The 20,938-nt window shown below is 43.1% G+C and overlaps 1 protein-coding gene and 1 non-coding gene across 2 annotated transcripts; one reads left to right on the top strand and one right to left on the bottom strand.

Annotated features, from left to right (window-relative positions):
* The first annotated feature begins 600 nt into the window (after positions 1–600).
* CXHXorf38 (chromosome X CXorf38 homolog) lies at positions 601–20,938 on the top strand. The gene is made up of 7 exons (XM_012781821.3): positions 601–884; positions 1,024–1,158; positions 7,196–7,315; positions 9,557–9,706; positions 9,993–10,172; positions 17,377–17,540; positions 17,989–20,938. Exons 1-6 carry the CDS (start codon positions 669–671, stop codon positions 17,524–17,526), a joined length of 951 nt encoding a protein of 316 aa, XP_012637275.1. The 5' UTR covers positions 601–668; the 3' UTR covers positions 17,527–17,540; positions 17,989–20,938.
* Positions 6,766–6,872, bottom strand: LOC142866029 (U6 spliceosomal RNA). Its single transcript, XR_012916102.1, has one exon. It is a non-coding gene; the product is annotated as a U6 spliceosomal RNA (small nuclear RNA).

The following is a 20,938-nucleotide window of genomic DNA, read 5'->3' as shown; positions in this document are numbered from 1 at the left end:
GCCGGGCATGGTGGTGTGTGCCTATAGTCCCAGCTACTTGGGATGCTGAGGCAGAAGGATTGCTTGAGCCCAGGAGTTTGAGATTGCTGTAAGCTATTCTGACACTACAGCACTCACTCTAGCCTGGGCAACAAAGTGGGACTCTGAATCAAAACAAAAAAACCATGCAATTCAAGAAATGTAGCCCAGTGTGGTAGCGTGCACCTGTAGTCTCAGCTACTAGGGAGGCTGAGGCAGGAGGATCGATTGAGCCCAGGAGTTTGGGGTTGCAGTGAGCTATGATGAGGCCATGGCACTCTTGCCCGGGTAACACTTCTACAATAAGTTAAAACAGGTGCCCGTACATCAGGAGAAGAAGTCGAATGGGGGTCTCACAGGGTCTCAGTTTGGAGGACAGAGAACAGAGCCAAAGGGTTCCAGGTAGAGGCTGCCTCGGCAAGCACCAAAGTACTTAAAACTTATCTGCCCTCACCTAAGTGGGAAGCCTAGACGCCCCGCCCCTGGGTCAGAGGCGCAAGCGGCGCTCTCTGCCATCCCCGCCTCTGGGCGGGGCCGCGCCGGGGCAACGGCTCCCGCGCAGCAGCCTCAGGCACTGCCCAGGCTCCCGCGCGTGCGTACTGCCGTCCGCCACGCCCCTCGCCTCGCGGCGTCCCGGGCGCGAGCCGGACATGGGGCTGTCTGAGCTGGCGGTACGCCTCAACTGCGCGGAGTACAAGAACTGGGTGAAGGCAGGCCACTGCCTGCTGCTGCTGCGCAGCTGCCTGCAGGGCTTCGTCGGCCGCGAGGTGCTCTCCTTCCACCGCGGCCTGCTCGCTGCAGCTCCCGGCCTGGGTCCCCGCGCCGCCTGCAGCGGCGGCTCACGATGCAGTCCGCGCGCCCGCCAGGTGAGCACCTGGCTCTGGGCCTTGACCGTCGCCCCCACTCAACCCCATCCCTGTCCCGTTCCCTCCGCGGGGCGGGGCGGGGCCAGGCCGACCGCGATGCCCCTCCCTTCTGGGCCCCTCCTCACAGCCTGCCCTGTAGTTTCAGCCTCAGTGTCAGGTGTGCGCAGAGTGGAAGCAGGAGATTCTGAGACATCACATCAACAGAAATGGAGATGTGTACTGGGGAAACTGCCGGCCAGGTCGCTGGCCCGTCGACGCCTGGGAGGTGGCCAAGGTAAGCACCTGCGGCTGAGAGGGAAGGAGGAAGGGGCTGGTCACCTGGTGCTAGGAGATCCGGTCTAGTGGAAGCCGGGACCTCATAAACACATGCAGAGAGAGATTGGTTAGTTGATCAAAGGTCTAGTATCTAGGCAGTTCCGGGCTGTTATAATGGACCCAGCTCAGTGGAGTAGAAGCTTTCCTCTGCCTGTCTGCTTCCTGAAGGCATTTGAGTTTGCTACCCCTGCTTGCAAAGTTAGAGGAAAGATTTCTGCAAGAAATGCTGGGGCAAGATATAGAGCGAGCATCATGAACAGGCTTAGAGGGAGAATCTTGTAACGTGTGTTTGAGGTTAGGCCCACTGAACAGCTCATTTTGACAACAGGGCGCCGTGAGGATGGTAGAGTAAGCCAAGGGGAGTTAGAACTCAAATAAAAAGGACCTTAAGTGCCCAGCTAAGGAATAAAACTTAGGGGAGGTAGGAATGGTATAGGCAGCCAGATCTGTCTTCAGATCTTAGCAATGGGACTTACTAGCTGTGCCCATTGGGAAACTGTTTTTGACTTTTTGATGTTTTCCAGAAGCCCAGTAGGGAATGGGGAGGGGCAGCCAGAAGTGGCTTCCTAACACAAATTGACATTTGGCATCGGTCTACGTGCTAATTAACAGCAGGCACAGGTGGGCACCTGGGAAGGAGCAATGCCTGGGAAGCAGGTGATCTGAGTCTGGCTCACCTACTGTGGTGTGACATTGGGCCAGCCTCTGTTCCCTAATCTCAAAAATGAGGTAATTGGACTATATCAGTGGTCCCCAGATTTTTTAGCTATCATGGACCAGTATGCCCACCACACCTACACCCTCTTCCCCATTTTTTTTTTGCATTGCCACCATAGAGTTGCCAACTTGTACTTTTACCTGGAAAAGACAAACGACTTAAAGAAACAAAACTCTACCCTTTACTGTGACTATCTCTCACCTGTTTGCAGAGGATTTGCTATACCCCTTGGGGAATCCTCTCGAAACCCTTGCCACCTGCTTACACCACTCTTTCCTCCTCAGGCCATTCTTTCCTCCTCTTGGTTGCTGTCACCTGCAGACTTTCTAGTCCAATCCCATCCTCTTGGTCCTGGGCTCCCCATTCTAGCATCCTCTGCTGCAACCACCTCAGCCTCCCATTTGCATGCTTACATCCTGGACCCTATCAACACAGGAAGTCTCAGCATCTAACATCCGGCTTGCCTTTGGCACACTTACTCAAACACCCCTGCCCCCACTCTGTCCCTGTACTACTTCCACCTATTTGAGGCTTCCACTGCTTCCCCGATACCCAGCAGCTTTGGCCCTCCTGCCTTGCCTTGTCATTTCAGCCAGCTCAGATTCTGTGGTCCATCATTAGAGTCAATCCCTTGCAGTTATCTTAGCTTTTTTTCTCCTTTCTCTAAACTTGCCTGGCCCAACCCCAGTCCTGATGACACCATCATCTGCTTCTGCTCAGGAAGGAAGAATCTCACAAGGGAACTGACTGGTTTCACTTTCATTCTTGATCATGAGCCCCATTTGTCTGGCAACATCTCTTTCTAGGCTCTCGTTCCTGGAGACGACTGTTTCTACCTTTCCTTGCCAAGCTCCCACTCCCATTCCTCCACCCTCACTCCCAGCTGCTAACCTTGATCACACTTCATGGAGTTGATGGATGCCCCCAGCCCAGTCACTCTTTATCCGAGGGGCATTGGTTCCAGGAGGCAATCCAATAGCAAAATCAGCAGATGCTTAAGTCCCTGACATAAAATGGCTTGGTATTTGCATATTATCTATATACAATCTCCCATATACTTTAAATCATTTCTGGATTACTTATAATACAATGTAAATGCTATATAAACCATTGCTATATTGTATTTTTTTTAATCTGTATTTTTTTGTACTGTTATTTATTTTTTTAATACTTTTCATCCCTGGTTGGTTGAATCCATGGATGTGGAACCCACGGATATGGAGGGCCGACTTGTACTTCCTCATATTTTCCAAACCTATCAACCTATCTCCATGTGTACCATCTTTTTCCTTCTGCTACAGAGGGGGAAGGATGTCACTCTCGTATTGCCCTGTACCTCCATTTGTGTGTTGGATCTTATCCCTTTCCACCTGCCCAAGGAACTGTCCACTCTTCCTTCCTCCCTGCTTATTCCCATCACCATATAAAAAGCTTTTTTTTCCTTTTTTTTTTTTTTTGAGACTCACTCTGTTGCCCAGGCTAGAGTACCGTGGCATCAGCCTAGCTCACAGCAACCTCAAACTCCTGGGCTCAAGCAATCCTTCAGCCTCCCAAGTAGCTGGGACTACAGGCATGTGCCACCATGCTCGGCTAATTTTTTCTATATATTTTTAGTTGGCCAATTAATTTCTTTCTATTTTTAGTAAAGATGGGATCTCACTCTTGCTCAGGCTGGTTTTGAACTCCTGAGCTCAAAGGATCCACCCGCCTCGGCCTCCCAGAGTGCTAGGATTACAGGCGTGAGCCACCATGCCCTATCTATTTAAGTTTTTTAAAAAGAAAGAAAGGATTAAACAGAATTACCATATGACCCAGAAATTCCACTCCTAGGTATATACTCAAGAGAAATGAAAACATATATCCATTCAAAAATGTGTACACAAATGTTCATAGCAACACTATTCACAATAGCCAAAAGGAAGAAACAACCCAAATGTCCATCAGCTGGTGAGTGGATTTTTAAAAAGTGCAGCATAGCCATACAATGGAATATTATTTTGCCATAAAAAGGAATGAAGTACTGATACATGTTACAATATGGATGAATCTTGAAATCATTATGCTAAGTGATAGAAGCCAGTCACATATTGTATGATTCCATTTATATGAAATGTCGAAAATAGGCAAATCTATAGAGGCAGAAGTAGTTTATTGCAGCGGGGCAAGGTGGCTCACGCCTGTAATCCTAGCACTCTGGGAGGTCGAGGCAGGCGGATCACTCGAGGTCAAGAGTTCGAGACCAGCCTGAGCAAGAGCAAGACTCCGTCTCTACTAAAAATAGAAAGAAATTAGCTGGACAACTAAAAATATACAGAAAAAATTAGCCAGGCATGGTGGCACATGCCTGTAGTCCCAGCTACTTGGGAGGCTGAGGCAACAGGATTGCTTGAGCCCAGGAGTTTGAGGTTGCTGTGAGCTAGGCTGACGCCAGGGCACTGTAGCCTTGGTGACAGAGCATGACTGTGTCTCAAAAAAAAAAAACCCGTGGATGGCTTCCTAATAGACTTAGAATAAAATCCACACTCTATTCCAGAGCTGATAAAGCGCAGCATGATCTGGCCCCTGTTGTTTCTCCTGCCTCATCTCCTCCTGCTCAACGAAGAGACAGTGGAGGACAGAGAGAGGCAGTAATGTACGTTTCTCATCGCTGCGCGTGTCCTGTATGGAACGTGGTGGTATGCGATGTAATTTTAAGAAACTGCTTTCCCTGCAAGGAGGCAGCATAGCCTCCCTGTTGGCTTCTAGTTCTGAAGAAAGGGAATAATTACTAAAATAAAACTTTAATATAACATGCAAGAGAGTAGTTGATATTGGTGAGAAAATGCCAGAGAGGACCTGTGGGGAAGAGTAGTTGAGGCAGACGTGAGAGAAGATGAGCTACTTTTTTCCACGGAGCCAAGTCCCTAAGATGGGGGTCGCCATAGAAGGTAAGGAAATTGATAGGAAACAGAATAAAAGAATACACAGAGACTGAGGTATAGTTTATAGTGTTATATAAAAAGATTAGATATAACACAGCAGGGTACTCAGGAGACTGGCGTATCCTCATGAACGCCAGCCATATGGTTAGATTTACATAAGTTTTTATAATCACAGATATCAATAACCAGTTGTCAGGGTAACACATTTACATATCAGGAAATGCATTTGCTAGGGGATACAGGTAGTGGGTTGGGGTCAAAAGCCCTCTCAAGGGGCTTTTAATCTCTCTAGGTGAACAAACAGGTACAAAGTCTTTCAGGGGCTAACTTCTAAGTTCTAAGAGGTAGTTGTCAATTAACAAAGGTACAACAAAAGAGGTATAGTGACTCTATATTTCTTTGATTAGTTATGGTGGACTTAAAGGTAGACAGACAGGAGAGAGCAGGAAACCCATCCCTAATAAACACATTGTTTATAACTACCGGGGCGCATCTCTGGGCAAAGTGCACTCATTGTCTCCGGCTCCCATCCTGTGGGCCATATTTGCCTTGTCCTGTCTTTCAATACACAGGGAAGCTCACAGATTTCGAGATACTGGGAAGCCTTCCTAGAAAACATCCCTACTGGAGATTTTAGAGCTCTCCCATGATAGCAGCCTCTAATAAGTAAACCATTGAGTCCATACATTCCTTCAGGGCAAAACCCTGCAAGCTCCTGTTTCTATCTTTAACATAGTAATATAGGGTGATACAATAAAATAATGATCTTATAAGCCACATCTCATTAATTCCTCAATCATACTTTCCCAACAAGGACCTAGCTTATAATGGAAAAGAAAAACTGTGCCTGATTTGGAGGCAACAAAGGACCCTCTAACTTTGCATTTTCTTCTCAGCAGCAGGTGAATTAAGCAATGTTTCTTTTCTTCAGTTTCACTGCATTAGTTTACCTGTGATAAGCCAGCCTCTTTGTTAACCTTTGTAGCATTCATAATAGACTTTTTTCAGAGGGTTGCCATGTCGGTGGCTGTTAAGACATAGAAAGATAGTGATGGTACTGGCTATTGTACCTTCAATAGGGGCCATTTAATGTATACAGAATTTTTCTTCATCATGTGAGGCTCAGGTGTATGATTCCACCGCCATCAGGAACATAGCCCTAAATCTCCTTGGGGTACATCATCACTTACCCCAGCCTTTCCAGAATACTGTTGTGAGCAGCTCTGTAGGAGCCATTGTAGTTGCTTGTCTACTGAAATGTGTTTGTTTGCAACAGAACAGGTCTCTTTTATTTAGAGTTCTTGTGTGTAATTTTTTTGCATGTCATCTGTTCTAGTCCCTTGGCAGGAATGTACCCATGAAATTCTCAGCTAGTAAAGTTGTTGTATCCAGATGTAAGTTGGGAAATATTTCAGGAAAGAAATATGCCTGAGCCTTGCTATTATACCATTTTGGGGGGTCCATGCCATAAAATCCTACTAAAGGCAAGATCGTGCTAGAACAAGAACCTTTTGGTATATGTAGTATCTCAAATGCTGGGATTCTTTCTGTAACTCCTATGTGGGTCCTACTCACCTTGCACCATCGACTTGATAATTGCCACCATTTATGGCCTGTTTATTAGCATGTATAAGGCATCGTGCTAGTGCTTTACCTGCATTCACTTATTTAATTCTTACAGCATCCTTTGAGGTAGATGAGGATAGTTATTCCCCATTTACTGATGAGGAACCTGAAGATAAATAATTTGGCCAAGGTCACACATCTGAGAAGCAGCAGAGCTGGAATTTGAACCCAGTTCTGTTGCACTCCAAAGCCCAAACTCTTAATGCTACTGTTACTGAGCTTTCTTAAGTCATTTAGAAAGTGTCCACTTTAGAGTAACTGTTATTTTTAAATGTTCAGCAACTCAGATACTGAAAACTTTTTTAATGTGGAACGCTTCACGAATTTGCATGTCATCCTTGCACAGGGGCCATGCTAATCTTCTCTGTATCGTTTCAATTTCAGTGTATGTGCTGCCAAAGCGAGCACATCAGCCACTGAAATTGCAGTAAAGAAGAAAAAAGTTGCCTCCTACCCATGCTTTCTGCATGAGTGCCATTAAGACAGGACAGAAAGCCAGTTATGTCAGGTGTATCTAATAGCAGAGGGATAGTGCAGCTCTTTACTTACTGCCCTTGACCAAGGCTTAGCTGTGACACTGTTTCCCCACTTGCATTTTGGACCCTAACCTGAAACCTCAAGGCACAAGAGAATTTCAGTCATCATTTGGAAAATAGGCAAGTAACTGTCGCCTCTCCAGATTCTAGAGTCCGAGAAGACTCAGGTCCCTCTCATGCCTCCCTGTGCTACAGGCCTTCATGCCCCGAGGACTGACAGACAAACGAGGACCTGAAGAATGTGATGCAGTTGCTCTTTTAAGTCTTATCAACTCCTGCGATCATTTTGTGATCGATCGAAAGAAAGTCACAGAGGTAAGAGCTGTCAGAATTCGAAACCATACCCTGAGTCAGTTGGGTGGATACTGAGGACCAGCCATGAAACACACACTGTGATGCAAGCCAGCCACGCAGGCATAGCGCCCAGTAGCTCCCCAGAACAGTGGTGTGCAAAGAAAGTTTGACTTGTGTCTACTTATCTTCCATAATGTCCAAGAATCCCCAGTGAAAATGCAATTGAGAAACTAATCCTTCAGTTCTCCCTAATTAAAGTTTCCTGACAACTTGTTATTATGCTGTTTGCTGTTAAAGTAGATGAAACCTAAACTTTTTCTTCCCTATTCTGTCATAAACAGAAGCAAAGTAATTTTCCTTATTTATTTATCTGTCTGTCTATCTATCTATCTATAGACAGGGTCTTGCTCTGTCGCCCAGGCTAGTGTGCAGTGGCATGATCATAGCTCACTGTGACCTTGAACTCCTGGGCTCAAGTGATCTTCCTGCCTCAGCCTCCTGAGTAGCTGGGACTACAGGCATATGCCACCATGCCCGGCTAATTTTTCTTTCTTTTTTTTTTTTTTTTTGTAGAGATAGGGTCTCACTATGTTACCCAGGCTGGTCTCAAACTCCTGCCCTCAATCAATCCTCCCACTTTGGCCTCCCAGAGTGCTGGGATTACAGGTGTGAGCTACTACGCCCAGCCGGTATTCCTTATTTAAAAAAATACAGAATAATTCACCATTCTGCCTGTTGTATGCTAGTATTTGAGTCCTGCCCTTTTAAATCTCATTGACTAAACAATTGCAAGACCAAATTACATAGAACTGAAGAAAATGTGAACGCTAATGGATAACAATGTCAGAATAGGTTGCTATGCTTGTCAGATTTCCTCTGGGAAATTTAGATTTTTTTCCTAGTTCACCAGAGAACAGCTCATACACATTTATTACTCTGAGAATCACTGAGAGTATCCAGGTATAGATAGCTAACCTGGATTATTTATAATATGTAGAGAAAATGCATGTATATTTTGTCAACTAGAAGAATTAAGAATCCTTTATGACAACAGTAGAGACAACTATCACAGTAGTTGACCCCTTTGATATCTTTTAACCAAGAATGTGGAAGACTTTATGTGAATTATATATTAATATATGATTAGATAGCACCATTTTTGTTAAGATAAAGAGAAAAGTTGATTTTCTTTTCAAAATGGTTTCCACATCAGAAAACTCCCTGACCCAACTTCTTCACATGCCAACAATATTTAAAAGATTTTTATCTCATCTGCTTCAGCCTGTGGGTATACCCAGAGCCAATACACTTGCTCTTTGGCAGGTTGTTTTAAGTTAACCCTTTGCACTCGCTTGCTTTTTTCTCATCATCCACTCGACATTATCGACACTCAACATCCGAGAGCAAAGGGTTAAGGGATTTGGGAAATGTGTATTATCCAGCTGGCCACAAGATTCCAAGCGCTAAGGATAGTTGCAGGCTTATTTGTATTTCTTATCTTGATTAGTTTATTATTTAAGTGGTAAGGGATTGAACATCCCCTCAAGCCTTGACAGCATCTCTAGATACCTACAGGTCATGTCAAGAACTTCTAGATTGCTTGGAAATCTCCTCCATAGGCTCAAGAATGGGGAAAAGGCTGAACCACTGTTGCCTACGAACCATCTTTTTGTTCTTGGGAGTCTTGTGGCCATAATCTGCTTTACAGTCATGTTTTATTTGTCCTGCTTGTTTTTTTCTTTTAATTTCAAATTAGTTGTGATAAAAATATGAATTTCCAGGTTTTCTTAAAAAAATCCGAAGATCTGGCAACACTAGGCTCATATAACTCCCATAGCAACAAGCCACAAGTTCAGCTCAGGCTACCCCTTTAGATAGGGCATCCATCTCCAGATTGTCCCAAACTCATCTCTCCTTTCTCCCTACTATAGCACCTGGCCAGCTTCACTCAGGTTAGCTGCCTGACCCTTGGAGGCATTTCAGTCTGTGATACAAGGAGGACTCTACTTCCTGGTGTCTGCTAGGATGAAGTTTAACATGGATCTTGCGTAGGGGGCTGGAAGGCTAGAGTATCCTCGAACCCACACAAATACATGACAGATTATGCACATGATCCCAAGAAAGTTCCAGCCCTTCTCATCTAAAGACACACTTGTTGATTTTGTCATTAACAAAACCTTTCTGCAATTTTCTTTTTGAGCCACAAGATCTGTTTACCCCATTGCTTGGCTTTGAAGCCTTTTATCTTTTTTCTTGCTGTAGGTGATTAAGTGTCGTAATGAGATCATGCACTCTTCAGAAATGAAAGTGTCTTCTACGTGGCTTCGAGATTTTCAGATGAAGATCCAAAATTTTCTGAATGAATTCAGGAATATCCCAGAAATTGTGTCAGTATACTCCAGAATAGAACAGGTAAAAATCGTGTTTAACAATTCTGAGATATAGAACTAAGGGAGAAAAACAACCACAGTCACTCATTTAAAATTTGAAGTTTATTAGATTTAAACTAAATTTTAGAACGTAAGCAGGGGGAAAAAACGCTGATAGAAATCTGGAATTATCCCAGGCCAATAAGCTTTTCTGTGGCCACAGAGTGTTATTAAAATGGATCTAGTTAATGATGTTTAATTATAAATTCTTTGAGCAATCCAATGGAAAGTCTTTTCTATGAAATTGGTTCATATAAATATATCCACAGCTGTTGACATCTGACTGGGCTGTTCACATTCCTGAGGAAGACCAGCGGGATGGGTATGAACATGAAACAGGAACCTACCTGAGTGAGAGCCAGATCAATGAAATAGAAATGCAGTTACTAAAGGAAAAACTTCAAGAGCTGTATCTTCAAGCAGAAGAACAAGAGGTGCCGTCTGAAGAGGTAAAAGAAAAGAAAAACATTACATCCTCTGTGCGTGTAAACATCATGAAGGAAGGTGCCAGGGAGGAAGAGTAGCTCATTTTAACATATATAAATTGTGTTTCTGATTTACAAGTCAATTTTCAGAAGTGAGTATTCTTTTGGCATAGATTAATGTTCAAGTATTTTCACTTAATCAACAAACATTTGAGTGCCTAAACTGTGCCATAAAGTAGAAAAACATTGTAAAGGCCAAACAGAATTCTGCAAAAAAAAAAAAAAAAAGTGCTCCAGGGTTCTCCTGGCAGAGGAGATTGCCAAAAAAGACTTTGCTGAGAAGGTGCTGTTGAGCTGACACTTAGAGAATCAAATTGCCAGTTTGACAATTGAAAAAGGCCATTCTTGGCAGAAGGCACAGCACTTGCAAAGGCATGAAAGGATAGTCCGAGCCTGGGCAGTGACAGGCGAGCAAAGGAGGTGTGGTCAGGTGTGAGGGTAGCAAAATAGGCTGAAGCCGTATGTTGAAAGGTTGTCTGTGCCAAGGGCTTTGAGCCTTATTCCCAAAAAGCAAGAGGGGGCCGACAGATGTTTTAACTCTTGCGGCAGTTGGAGGTTGGACAAGTGGCTGGGACTAGACTTGAGGCTTTTGCAGTCACGTGAGGGTGAGAGAGGGAACAGAAACTAGAGGATGTGGAAGAGGAGCTGGATTCTGGAGGCATTGCCCAGGCAGACCTGATGCATCCTGGTGGCCACTTAGATTACTTGGAGCGTGGCATGGGGCTGTGAAAGGATGGAGAAGGGGTGGAGGTTTAAAGGTTCATCAAGGTTTCTAGCTTAGGACCTTCAGGCTAATGATGGCCTAAAGCAGGCGTCCTCAAACTACGGCCCGCGGGCCACACGTGGGTGCTTTTGCCCATTTGTTTTTTTACTTCAAAATAAGATATGTGCAGTGTGCATAGGAATTTGTTCATAGTTTTTTTTTTAAACTACAGTCCGGCCTTCCAACGGTCCGAGGGACAGTGAACTGGCCCCCTGTTTACAAAGTTTGAGGACCCTTGGCCTAAAGTCCTGATAGGGAATACAGGAAGAGTGAATCTCCTTTGTTGCACACAAGGTAGAAAAGAAACTAACAGTAGTAGAATTGTATTTTGGCAAGGTTCAGAAATATCCTAGCACTGGCCAGATTAGAATTCTAGATCACCAGGAAACCTTGGACTAATCATTTCACCTTTCCATTCCTCCTTGTCCAAGGAAAGTAGTTTTGCTCATTACCTCATTAAATGTAGGGAGAGTATTTATTGAATACAAAGTGTGTATTTCATTCATTAAGCCATGCTCCTTACTATGCCTATATTGACTCTTCTGACTTTGATCCAAATGCTTTATTAAGCTTTGTGAGCTCCTTTAGTACAAGGACTGGGTGGGTACCACTGGTTTTTGGGTGTGTCTACCCTGGCACACCATAGGTATTTAAAATGATGAATTTGATGTTAAATCTCTTCTGTCTTTCTGTCTTGTCTTTTTTTTTTTTTTTTTTTTTTTGAGACAGAGTCTCGTTCTGTCTCCCTGGGTAGAGTGCACTGGTATCATTGTAGCTCACTACAACCTCCAATTCCTGAGCTCAAGTGATCCTCCTGCCTCAGCCTCCCGACTAGCTGGGACTACAGGTGTGTGCCACCACACCTGGCTGATTTTTTCTATATTTAGTAGAGATGGGGTCTTGCTCTTGTTCAGACTAGTCTTGAACTCCTGAGCTCAAAGGATTCTCCCACCTCGGCCTCCCAGAGTGCTAGGATTACAGGTGTGAGCCACTGTGCCCAGCTCTGAATGTTAAATCTTTTCTAAGTCCATGTGTTTCAATGTGGCTTTATCTTAAAATGCCATTAGAACCAATCTCACAGTTTCCTTTGCACTGCTGCTTTCAGAAGCACAATAGAGTAAGAGAAAACATCGGGGAAGACCAGGCTCACTGCCCCTAAATAGTCAGTAGTTCTCACTGCTCTCTTGAGGGAGCTGTAGTTCTTTTCCTATTTGTGTAACAAAGAGCAAAGTATATTAGTAGCAACACACTTGAGCCAGGAGTCTATGTCATTTGAGAGCTGGATGGGAACCTGGCAATTATCATATTATATCCCCTGCTTTACAAGTGAGGCAAGGGCCCCAAGCAGCTGGCACTAGGGTGTGAGGTCTCTCCCTTCTGCTCCAGTGGCTTTCCACTTGTATCACTGAGGAACTGGCAAATGTAAATTTCGAACCCTCATTATCTCTGTTTTACAGAGAGGAAATAGGGGTTAATTGGCTTGTCCTCTGGGTCACAAATTGTCTAGGTAGAGTTAATAAATTCTCATTTTTCATGCTTTTGTTCAGCAGACCATGGCATTTCTCTTAATATTTCAATCGATCAAAGTGTGAGGATTGATTGGCATGTTATCTCAAAGAAGTTAAAGGTCAGCTTTCCACATGTATGGAACTTGACCTCTTCTGAAAGTTCAGTATCATATATGATTATCCATGTCTTTTAGGGTTAGTCTCCAAAATCAGAAGATTTGATAAGACCAGACTCCAGTGATTCTAAAATGCCATCGATTGTAAAACACACCATTATTTCAGTTACTTCTAGGAAAGAAAAGAAATGAGGCCAGGCATGGTGGCTCACACCTTTAATCCTAGCACTTTGGGAGGCCAAGGTGAGAGGATTGCTTGAAGCCAGGTGTTTGAGACCAGCCTGAGCAAGGGCGAGACCCTGTCTCTACAAAACATTTTTTAAAAATTAGCCAGGCATGGTAGTGTGTGCGTGTTCCGAGCTACTCAAGAGGCTGAGGCAGGAGGATCGCTCGAGCCTAGGAGTTTGAGGTTACAACGAGCTATTATGCCACTGCACTCCAGCCTGGGCAACAGAGCGAGACCCTGTCTCAAAAAACAAAAACAAAAACATATGTAAAGCATTTGCATGTATTTTAAAGGGATTATTGACTTCTTAAACTTGTGAAGGGAACTGCTTTCGCAGAGATCCAGGGGGTAGCTTAGGGAGAAGGGGCAATGACAAAGTGTACTCAAGGCCATTGGGGAAAGGATAGAAAATGTCACTTTATTTGTTATATTCCAGAAATATTTATTGAGCACCTTCTATGGCACGTATCACTGAACAAAACAGATAAAAATCCCCATACTTGGCAGACAGACAGTAAGCAGTAAACATAATAAGTGATGCGGGGCAGTAGAAAAAGGAAAAATACAATGTAGAACAGAGTGGGGACGAATGTCAGGTTGCAGTAGGGTGGTTAAGGTGGACTCATTGAGAAGGTGAGACTTAGCAATACCTTGAAGGAGGTGAGGATTAGCTATGTGAGTATCTGGAGGAAGAGCATTTGGGCAGAGGGAACAGCAAGTCGAGAAGTGTGACTGGAGTGGAAGGAGGGAAAGAATAGCAGGTCAGCAAAATGAAGGGGAAGGAAGCAGGTCTTGTGAGCCATTGGAACAATAAGGAACCTTCAGGCTGGGTGGTGAGGACGCCCTGGGGTGGTGGAGGAGAGGGGCAGAGATAGAAGCAGGGAGACCTGAGAGGAGGCTACTTAGTGTCCAGGGAAGAGATGATGGTGGTTTAGACTGGGGTGGAAGTATAGATGTGGTAAGAAGGTAGTTGGATGTGGCATGTGAAAGAAAGAGGTGAAGGACAAGGCCAACAGTTTTGGCTTAAATGACTGTGAGAATGAAGTTGCAAAGCATCTTTTGCTTACAACAGTAGACCAGCAAGCACATAATGGACTGACTATCAATAAATTAAACATTTACTAAATGAGTGAAGGAAGAAAGGAATGTACTAGGCACAATGCTAAGTGCTTTTAGTGGATTCTTTCTAGTCCTCAGAGAATCCTAGGTGGTATGGTATCATCATCCTTAATTTGCATACATAGAAGTAAGCTCAGAGAGGTCAGATGTCTTGCCCAAAGTCACACAGTTAAGTGACAAAGCTGGGCTTCAGTGTCTAAGTCTGTATGTCTACATTCTGTAATTTTTCTAATACTTTGTTTTTCTGTCTCTACTTCCTCTTCTCTCTTTACATATAAACATGCAAAGCCTGCCCCATTCTTTAAAAAAGCCTTATTTTGACTGTGCCTCCCTTCCTTCAAGCTAAAATAATCACGACAGCCAGAACACCTCTGAAGCAAGTACTTTTTTTTTTTGAGACAGAGTCTCACTCTATTGACCGGGCTAGGGTGCCGTGGCATCAGCCTAGCTCACAGCAACCTCAAACTCCTGGACTCAAGTGATCCTTCTGCCTCAGCCTCCCAAGTAGCTGGGACTACAAGCATGCGCCACCATGCCTGACTAATTTTTTTTTCTATATATTTTTAGTTGGTCAGTTAATTTCTTTCTACTTTTAGTAGAGATGAGGTCTCGCTCTTGCTCAGGCTGGTTTTGAACTCCTGACCTTAAACAATCCTCCTGCCTTGGCCTCCCCAGAGTGCTAGAATTACAGGCGTGAGCCACCACGCCCGGCGGCAAGTACATTTATTGCTTTTCACAAAAGGGAAAACTGAAGTTCTAAGAAACGTCAATTATGAAACACTCCTATTAGAGATAATGAGAAAGGTGATTTGGAATGAAAAAGAGAACTGAAACCTTGAGCAAAGGAAAAGAAACTAAGTGGAATAGAGCAAACCAGCTCTACAGAGAGGGCACAAATCACAGCTCCTAACTCATCAAGTGAAAAAGTCTCCACACAGCAGGGAGGGAGATGCCACTCAGGGCCAAAGTCCATCTAGAAGCCTGTATGTGGTACAGAGACCCAGCCAGTGCAGTCACAGACATCTGATGGCAGCCACAGGAAGACACTGAGGTGTGTCTAGGATACCGGGCATGGCCAATAAAAGCTAACAGTGCAGTGCCCACTGTTATTAATGCACGCTGTGAGTAATGTCATTGGTGTGATCTTCATTTCACATTTCTGTGGTTTTGAGATTTATTATTTAAAGCCCAGGCATCTTGCGGGAGCTCTAGGCTGGTTTCCAGCCATGAAATAAACAGCTCCAGCTGAAGGGCACAACCCCAGTCTACTTACTAACCAATCTGAATCCCTCCAGTCATCTTCAGCTACTCCCTGTCCTTCCCTGCCCCTTATTCATCCTGGCACAGTCTCAGCCCGCCTTCCCTGTCCCTTCCATCCGCGGCAGCCATCATCCAGCATCTGGCTATTTCATTCGCTTACATCACAATGACCTGCGTGCTTGCTGAGCTTCCACCCTAGACCTGCTGCCTAACAGTCAGTTATGTACACCCACTGGGGTAGGGCACGCCATCATTTTCTTCATTAGATTCAGATAATCTCGACTTAGCTTGGACCCATTTAAAAACATTCACCACACCCAAAAATATGAGTAACTCTCATCATTGTTAATAAGCACAATAACCAGTGAGAGTATTCTAGGACAAGCCCAGTGAAAGCACATCCATGCTACTAGTCCATGAGTACATTTATTAACATAAAACTTAAAGTATGTTGCTGGTGGGAGTTTAAATTGGTATAATCTCTATAGATGGCAGTTTTGGCAAAATCTATTAAAATTTTGCCAAAACTGAAAACACGATCGCAATTGAAACTGCATTTCACTTCTAAAAACAGATCCTACAGACTTGTCACTTATGTAAAATAACACATGTACCAAATTAGTTACTGCCACATTATTTGTCTTAGCAGAAGGATCAAAATAATATATTAAAATATGAAACATCCATAATTGGAATACTAGTCAGCCATTAAAAATGAGGGTACTCTTTATAATCTCATATAGAAGAGATCAGTCGGAGAGCAGGGTCTAGCATGCTTCCATTTTTGTTTTTAAAAATGTGTATAAGGCCGGGCGCGGTGGCTCACGCCTGTAATCCTAGCTCTCTGGGAGGCCGAGGCGGGTGGATTGCTTGAGGTCAGGAGTTCGAAACCAGCCTGAGCAAGAGTGAAACCCTGTCTCTACTATAACTAGAAAGAAATTAATTGGCCAACTAATATATATAGAAAAAAATTAGCCAGACATGGTGGCGCATGCCTGTAGTCCCAGCTACTCGGGAGGCTGAGGCAGAAGGATTGCTTGAGCCCAGGAGTTTGAAGTTGCTGTGAGCTAGGCTGACACCAGGGCACTCACTCTAGCCTGGTCAACAAAGTGAGACTCTGTCTCTAAAAAAAAAATAAAAATGTGTATATAAGGCCAGGCGCAGTGGCTCATGCCTATAATCCTAGCACTCTGGGAGGCCGAGGCAGGTGGATCCTTTGAGCTCAGGAGTTTGAGACCAGCCTGAGCAACAGCGAGACCCCGTCTCTACTAACAAAATATAAAGAAATTAGCTGGACAACTAAAAGTATATACATTAAAAAAAAAGTTAGTGGGGTATAGTGGCGCATGCCTGTAGTCCCAGCTACTTGGGAGGCTGAGGCAGGAGGATCGCTTGAGCCCACGAGTTTGAGGTTGCTGTGAGCTAGGCTGACACCATAGCACTCTAGCCTGGGCAACAGTTTGAGACTCTGTCTCAAAAAAAAAAAAAAAATTAAAAATGTGTATATATACATGCTCACATGTAACTACATAGAATATCTCTGGAAGAAACATGAGAAATTGTTCATTATGGTCACCTCTAGGGAGAGTAGTTGGGTGACTGGGGACAGTTTAGAAGAGTACTTTTTACCTTGTATGCTTGTGTTGATTTTGAATTTATTTATTAATGCATATGTGCACATATATGTATATTTAATAGTAATAAATACATGGGTTCAAAATTCAAAATGAAAGCACTTCATTCTATTTTTATATATACACATGTATGTGTGTATGTGTGTGTGTGTGTATAAAATGAAGCCTTTTCATTCAAATGTAGGAAGTTTTAAAAGCAAAAAAATTTGAGGAGTTAAGCAAACACCCCGTCATTTGGTCCCAGAAGCAGTTCCTCTCCTGGATTGGGTTATGGGATTTTGTTCGGGTTTTTTGGGGGTGTGGTTTTTTTGTTTGTTTTTTGTTTGTTTATTTATTTGTTTTTGAGTGGAGGAGGCTTTGTTTTATAGTTTGTTTTGTTTTTCAAACTTTTAACTTGGCTGTGGACAGATGCCTATAGCCAAGATTCTGTCTCTTGGTGGACACATGAATGAGAGGCCATTCTTGGCACTAGTAAGTTTTTCATTTGAATTACAAGTCTGCTATAAAAATGCCTAAGCTGTACATTGTATGTTTTCTTGCAGATCTCGAATCAGCTGGAAGTGGTGACGGAATTTCTGAGAAACAATGAGGATCTTAGAAATGATCTTACAGAAGATATGCAGAAGCTAGACAGCCTCCATCTGCAACATCAAAAACGGGAATTCAAAGGAACCTGGGAGACAGACACCTGAAAGGAAGACCTAAGGTGAGACATATAATGTTAAGTAAGGACAGATAGCCCCATTGCTTTGATGTCTGTTCTCTTATGTAAGGCCATAATGAACACACAACAGTCTAATCTCAAGTTTCCTCATGTCCTCATTATTGCAGAGAAAGGACACTGAGTTTTGTGCTCTTTTGTAATTAGTGGTTCTCACATCTGTGAAGTAATTCAACATCAATTCCCTGCAACTTTGTTTAGCCAAATACACCTGAAGTCACTGGTGATCTAGAATTAAGTGAATCAACTTTATAACATGATTAAAAAGCATTTCTGCCTTAAAACGATGGCACTGATGCTAGCTCTTACTGTGGCATTAATAGCAATTGGCTAGTTTCCATAAGGAAAACTTGTTAAAGTAAATAACTGTCTTCAGTATTTTACTTTTTTTCCCCTCAAATAAAGAAAATTAAAATATTCTCTTTCCTTTTAGGTTGCCCTTTGAGAAAAATCAGGCATGTTTGTGAAAGTCAGCGTGGCTTCCATCTCAGACATCCTTTTCTGTGCAAAAGGGAGAAGTTACCAAAGGATTGTACCCAAACAAAAAGGAATTTTGTTGTTTTATCCTGAACTTTCCTTTGACTCTTTGGTAGTCTTTTTTTTAATATTAATAAATTTAGGGCTTTATAATCTATACCAATCAAAAAATATTAGATATTCTTATGCCAAAACTTGCTGCCATCCAGGGATCTTTTGCTATTTAAAAGGTGAGTTTTAGCCAGGTGCTGTGGCTCACACCTGTAATCCTAGCTCTCTGAGAGACCAAGGTGGGAGAATCACTTGAGATCAGGAGTTGGAGACCCCATCTCTGCCAAAAATAGAAAACATTAGATGGGTGCTATGTCTTACACCTGTAATCCCAACTACTTGAGAGGCTGAGGCAGGAGGATCTCTTGTGCCCAGAAGTTTGAGGTTGCAGTGAGCTATGATGATGCCACTACATTCTACCCAGGGTGACAGAGTGAGACTTTTTTTTTTTTATGAGACAGTCTCACTCTGTTAACCCGGCTAGAGTGCTGTGGCATCAGCCTAGCTCATAGCAACCTCAAACTCCTGGGCTCAAGTGATCCTCCTGCCTCAGCCTCCTGAGTAGCTAAGACTATAGGCACGTACCACCACGCCTGGCTAATTTTTTCTATTTTTAGTTGCCCAGCTAATTTTTTCTATTTTTGGTAGAAACGAGGGTCTTGCTCTTGCTCAGGCTGGTCTGGAACTCCTGAGCTCAATCGATCCTCCCACCCTGGCCTTCCAGAGTGCTAGGATTACAGGCATGAGCTACCACATTCAGCTGAGACTCTATCTTAAAAATAAATTTAAAAACTAAAAATAAATGTAATAGAATAAGATAGAATATAATAAATGTTTCTTTTCTGGTCCTAAACTATAACTGCTTAACATAGTAAAGGCTATGTTTGGCTAGGCCTGTGCCAAAGGCAGGCGCGCGCACGCACGCACACACACACACACACACACACGCACGCACGCACGCACGCACAGACAATCCTATTCCCACTGCCTGCTGCCTATGAGTCTTACTCATGAGGATGCCCAAGGATGGGCTGGGATATAAATGTTGAGATGGAAATCTTTCCTTTTTAGAAGGCAAGAAGAAAAATAGCCTGAAAGGGCATTTTCTAGCCATTTCCAATTAGCACAATGACTCCCAGGTTTGAGTAGCCCAAGGCAGTAGAGCAGGGGATGTGGCCCCAGGCTGGTCAGTGGGGGGCTACAGAATGGTGACTTGACTAACTAATGCTGGGGTTGAGCCCAGGCCAGCATCACAAGCAGAGATGTCAGGGGAAGGCTTCTTAACTGGCAGCTTGTTTATAGTACACTTAGGAAAAGTAAGCTGCTATGGCAATCACAGTTATTTTTGTCCAGTTATATCCCCATTGCTGAGTTCAGAGCCTGGCCCTAATGTGCTCAGTGAATATTCACTTGACTGAAGGGTCATCTGTTAGCTTAGGAGTGTTCATAGACCTAAATGTTAGTTAGACTTAAATTAACTAAGCCTGGTCCTTCATTATGAAATTTAAGAATAAAATTTCAACGTTCTTATGGAAATTCAAAGACATCATCATATTTCAGCAAATTCATTCATACTTCCTCTATTCCTTTTACCCAAAAAGTCATCCACTCCTGACTTCATCTTGCTGATTTCTTGAACTGCAAGCACTGCCCCACTGTATGCAGTGGTCTATGGGGTCGGCCTCACTTTCACCTTCCCCTACATCTGCTCACTTCCAAGGCTAGTGGTACTTAACTGGGTCATGTTGCCTTTGGACCCTCAAGGACAGAATTGCCAGATGCCCCACTGTCTGGAGGAAGTGTTCCATTCCAACCCCAAGTAAAGATCTGCTTTTTTTCCTATTCAGCTGCCCACCAAGGATATAATCTGTTGAGAATGGTCGGAGGGTAGGGGTTTATTTGGTATATATTTTTACATTAAAATGCATTTAATTATATAAAACCTAGATGAATGTAAATGTGCCTACAACTTCCTCCTTTAATTTTTCCAGTTACTATTAGTCTTACATTTTCTTTCTCCCTTCATTTCATGAAGTCCCTTGAGAAGACTTCAGTAGTAAAGAAGAATTTTCATTCGTCTTGCAACTCTTTCAAACTAAGAAACTTAATGAAATATTTCCTAGCTTCTAGATAGGAGATATAAAACTTGGGATCAGATGGAATCTTGATTCACTAACCAATTTAAGACCTAATTTATAACTTTGGAATTTTGGTTTATGAACTCTCCATTTTACACTTGTGTCTAGTTAAATGTTTCCTTATTTATCCAGCAAGCATTTATCAAGTTAAACATGTGCCAGACACTGAAGTAGTTACAAATATGTAAGGATTTTAGGGTGGATGTTGATGATGGTATACAAGCTGTCATCTTATTGGATTTGTCAGCTCTGATAGAGATATTGTTCAGATTTGGCAACATTTAATTACACTGAAATGGAGAAAGGAAGACATGCCCAGAGAGGGCTTTAAAGCAAGTGTATTAATAGCATAGACAGAGACATCAACCTGTGAGCATCTCTTCACAGAACTGTGCACAACGGTGTACACAAAAGGATGTGTACAGCAGAATGGCATCCATAGAGGACTAGTTTTAAAAAGAATAACACATCCATGCTACAGAATATCATGTAGCTGTTAGTAAGAATAAGGTAATGTGGCAGTGCAGTAATATGGAATGATCTCTAAAACATACTAAGAATTGGGGTAGAGGGGATAGTTAGAAGGAATTTGGCTTTTCTATTGTAGATACTCCCATGTGAAATTTTCACAACGGACATGCACTGGTGTATTTTGAAATTTTGTAATTAAAATTTTTAATTTCAAAATAAAGAGATGGAAATAAATTCAAACTGCAA

This window comes from Microcebus murinus, chromosome X (genome assembly GCF_040939455.1).
Source record: "Microcebus murinus isolate Inina chromosome X, M.murinus_Inina_mat1.0, whole genome shotgun sequence".
Lineage (NCBI taxonomy): Eukaryota > Metazoa > Chordata > Mammalia > Primates > Cheirogaleidae > Microcebus > Microcebus murinus.
The sequence above is the reverse complement of the archived record's forward strand: the minus strand, read 5'-3'. Positions and strand labels throughout refer to the sequence as shown.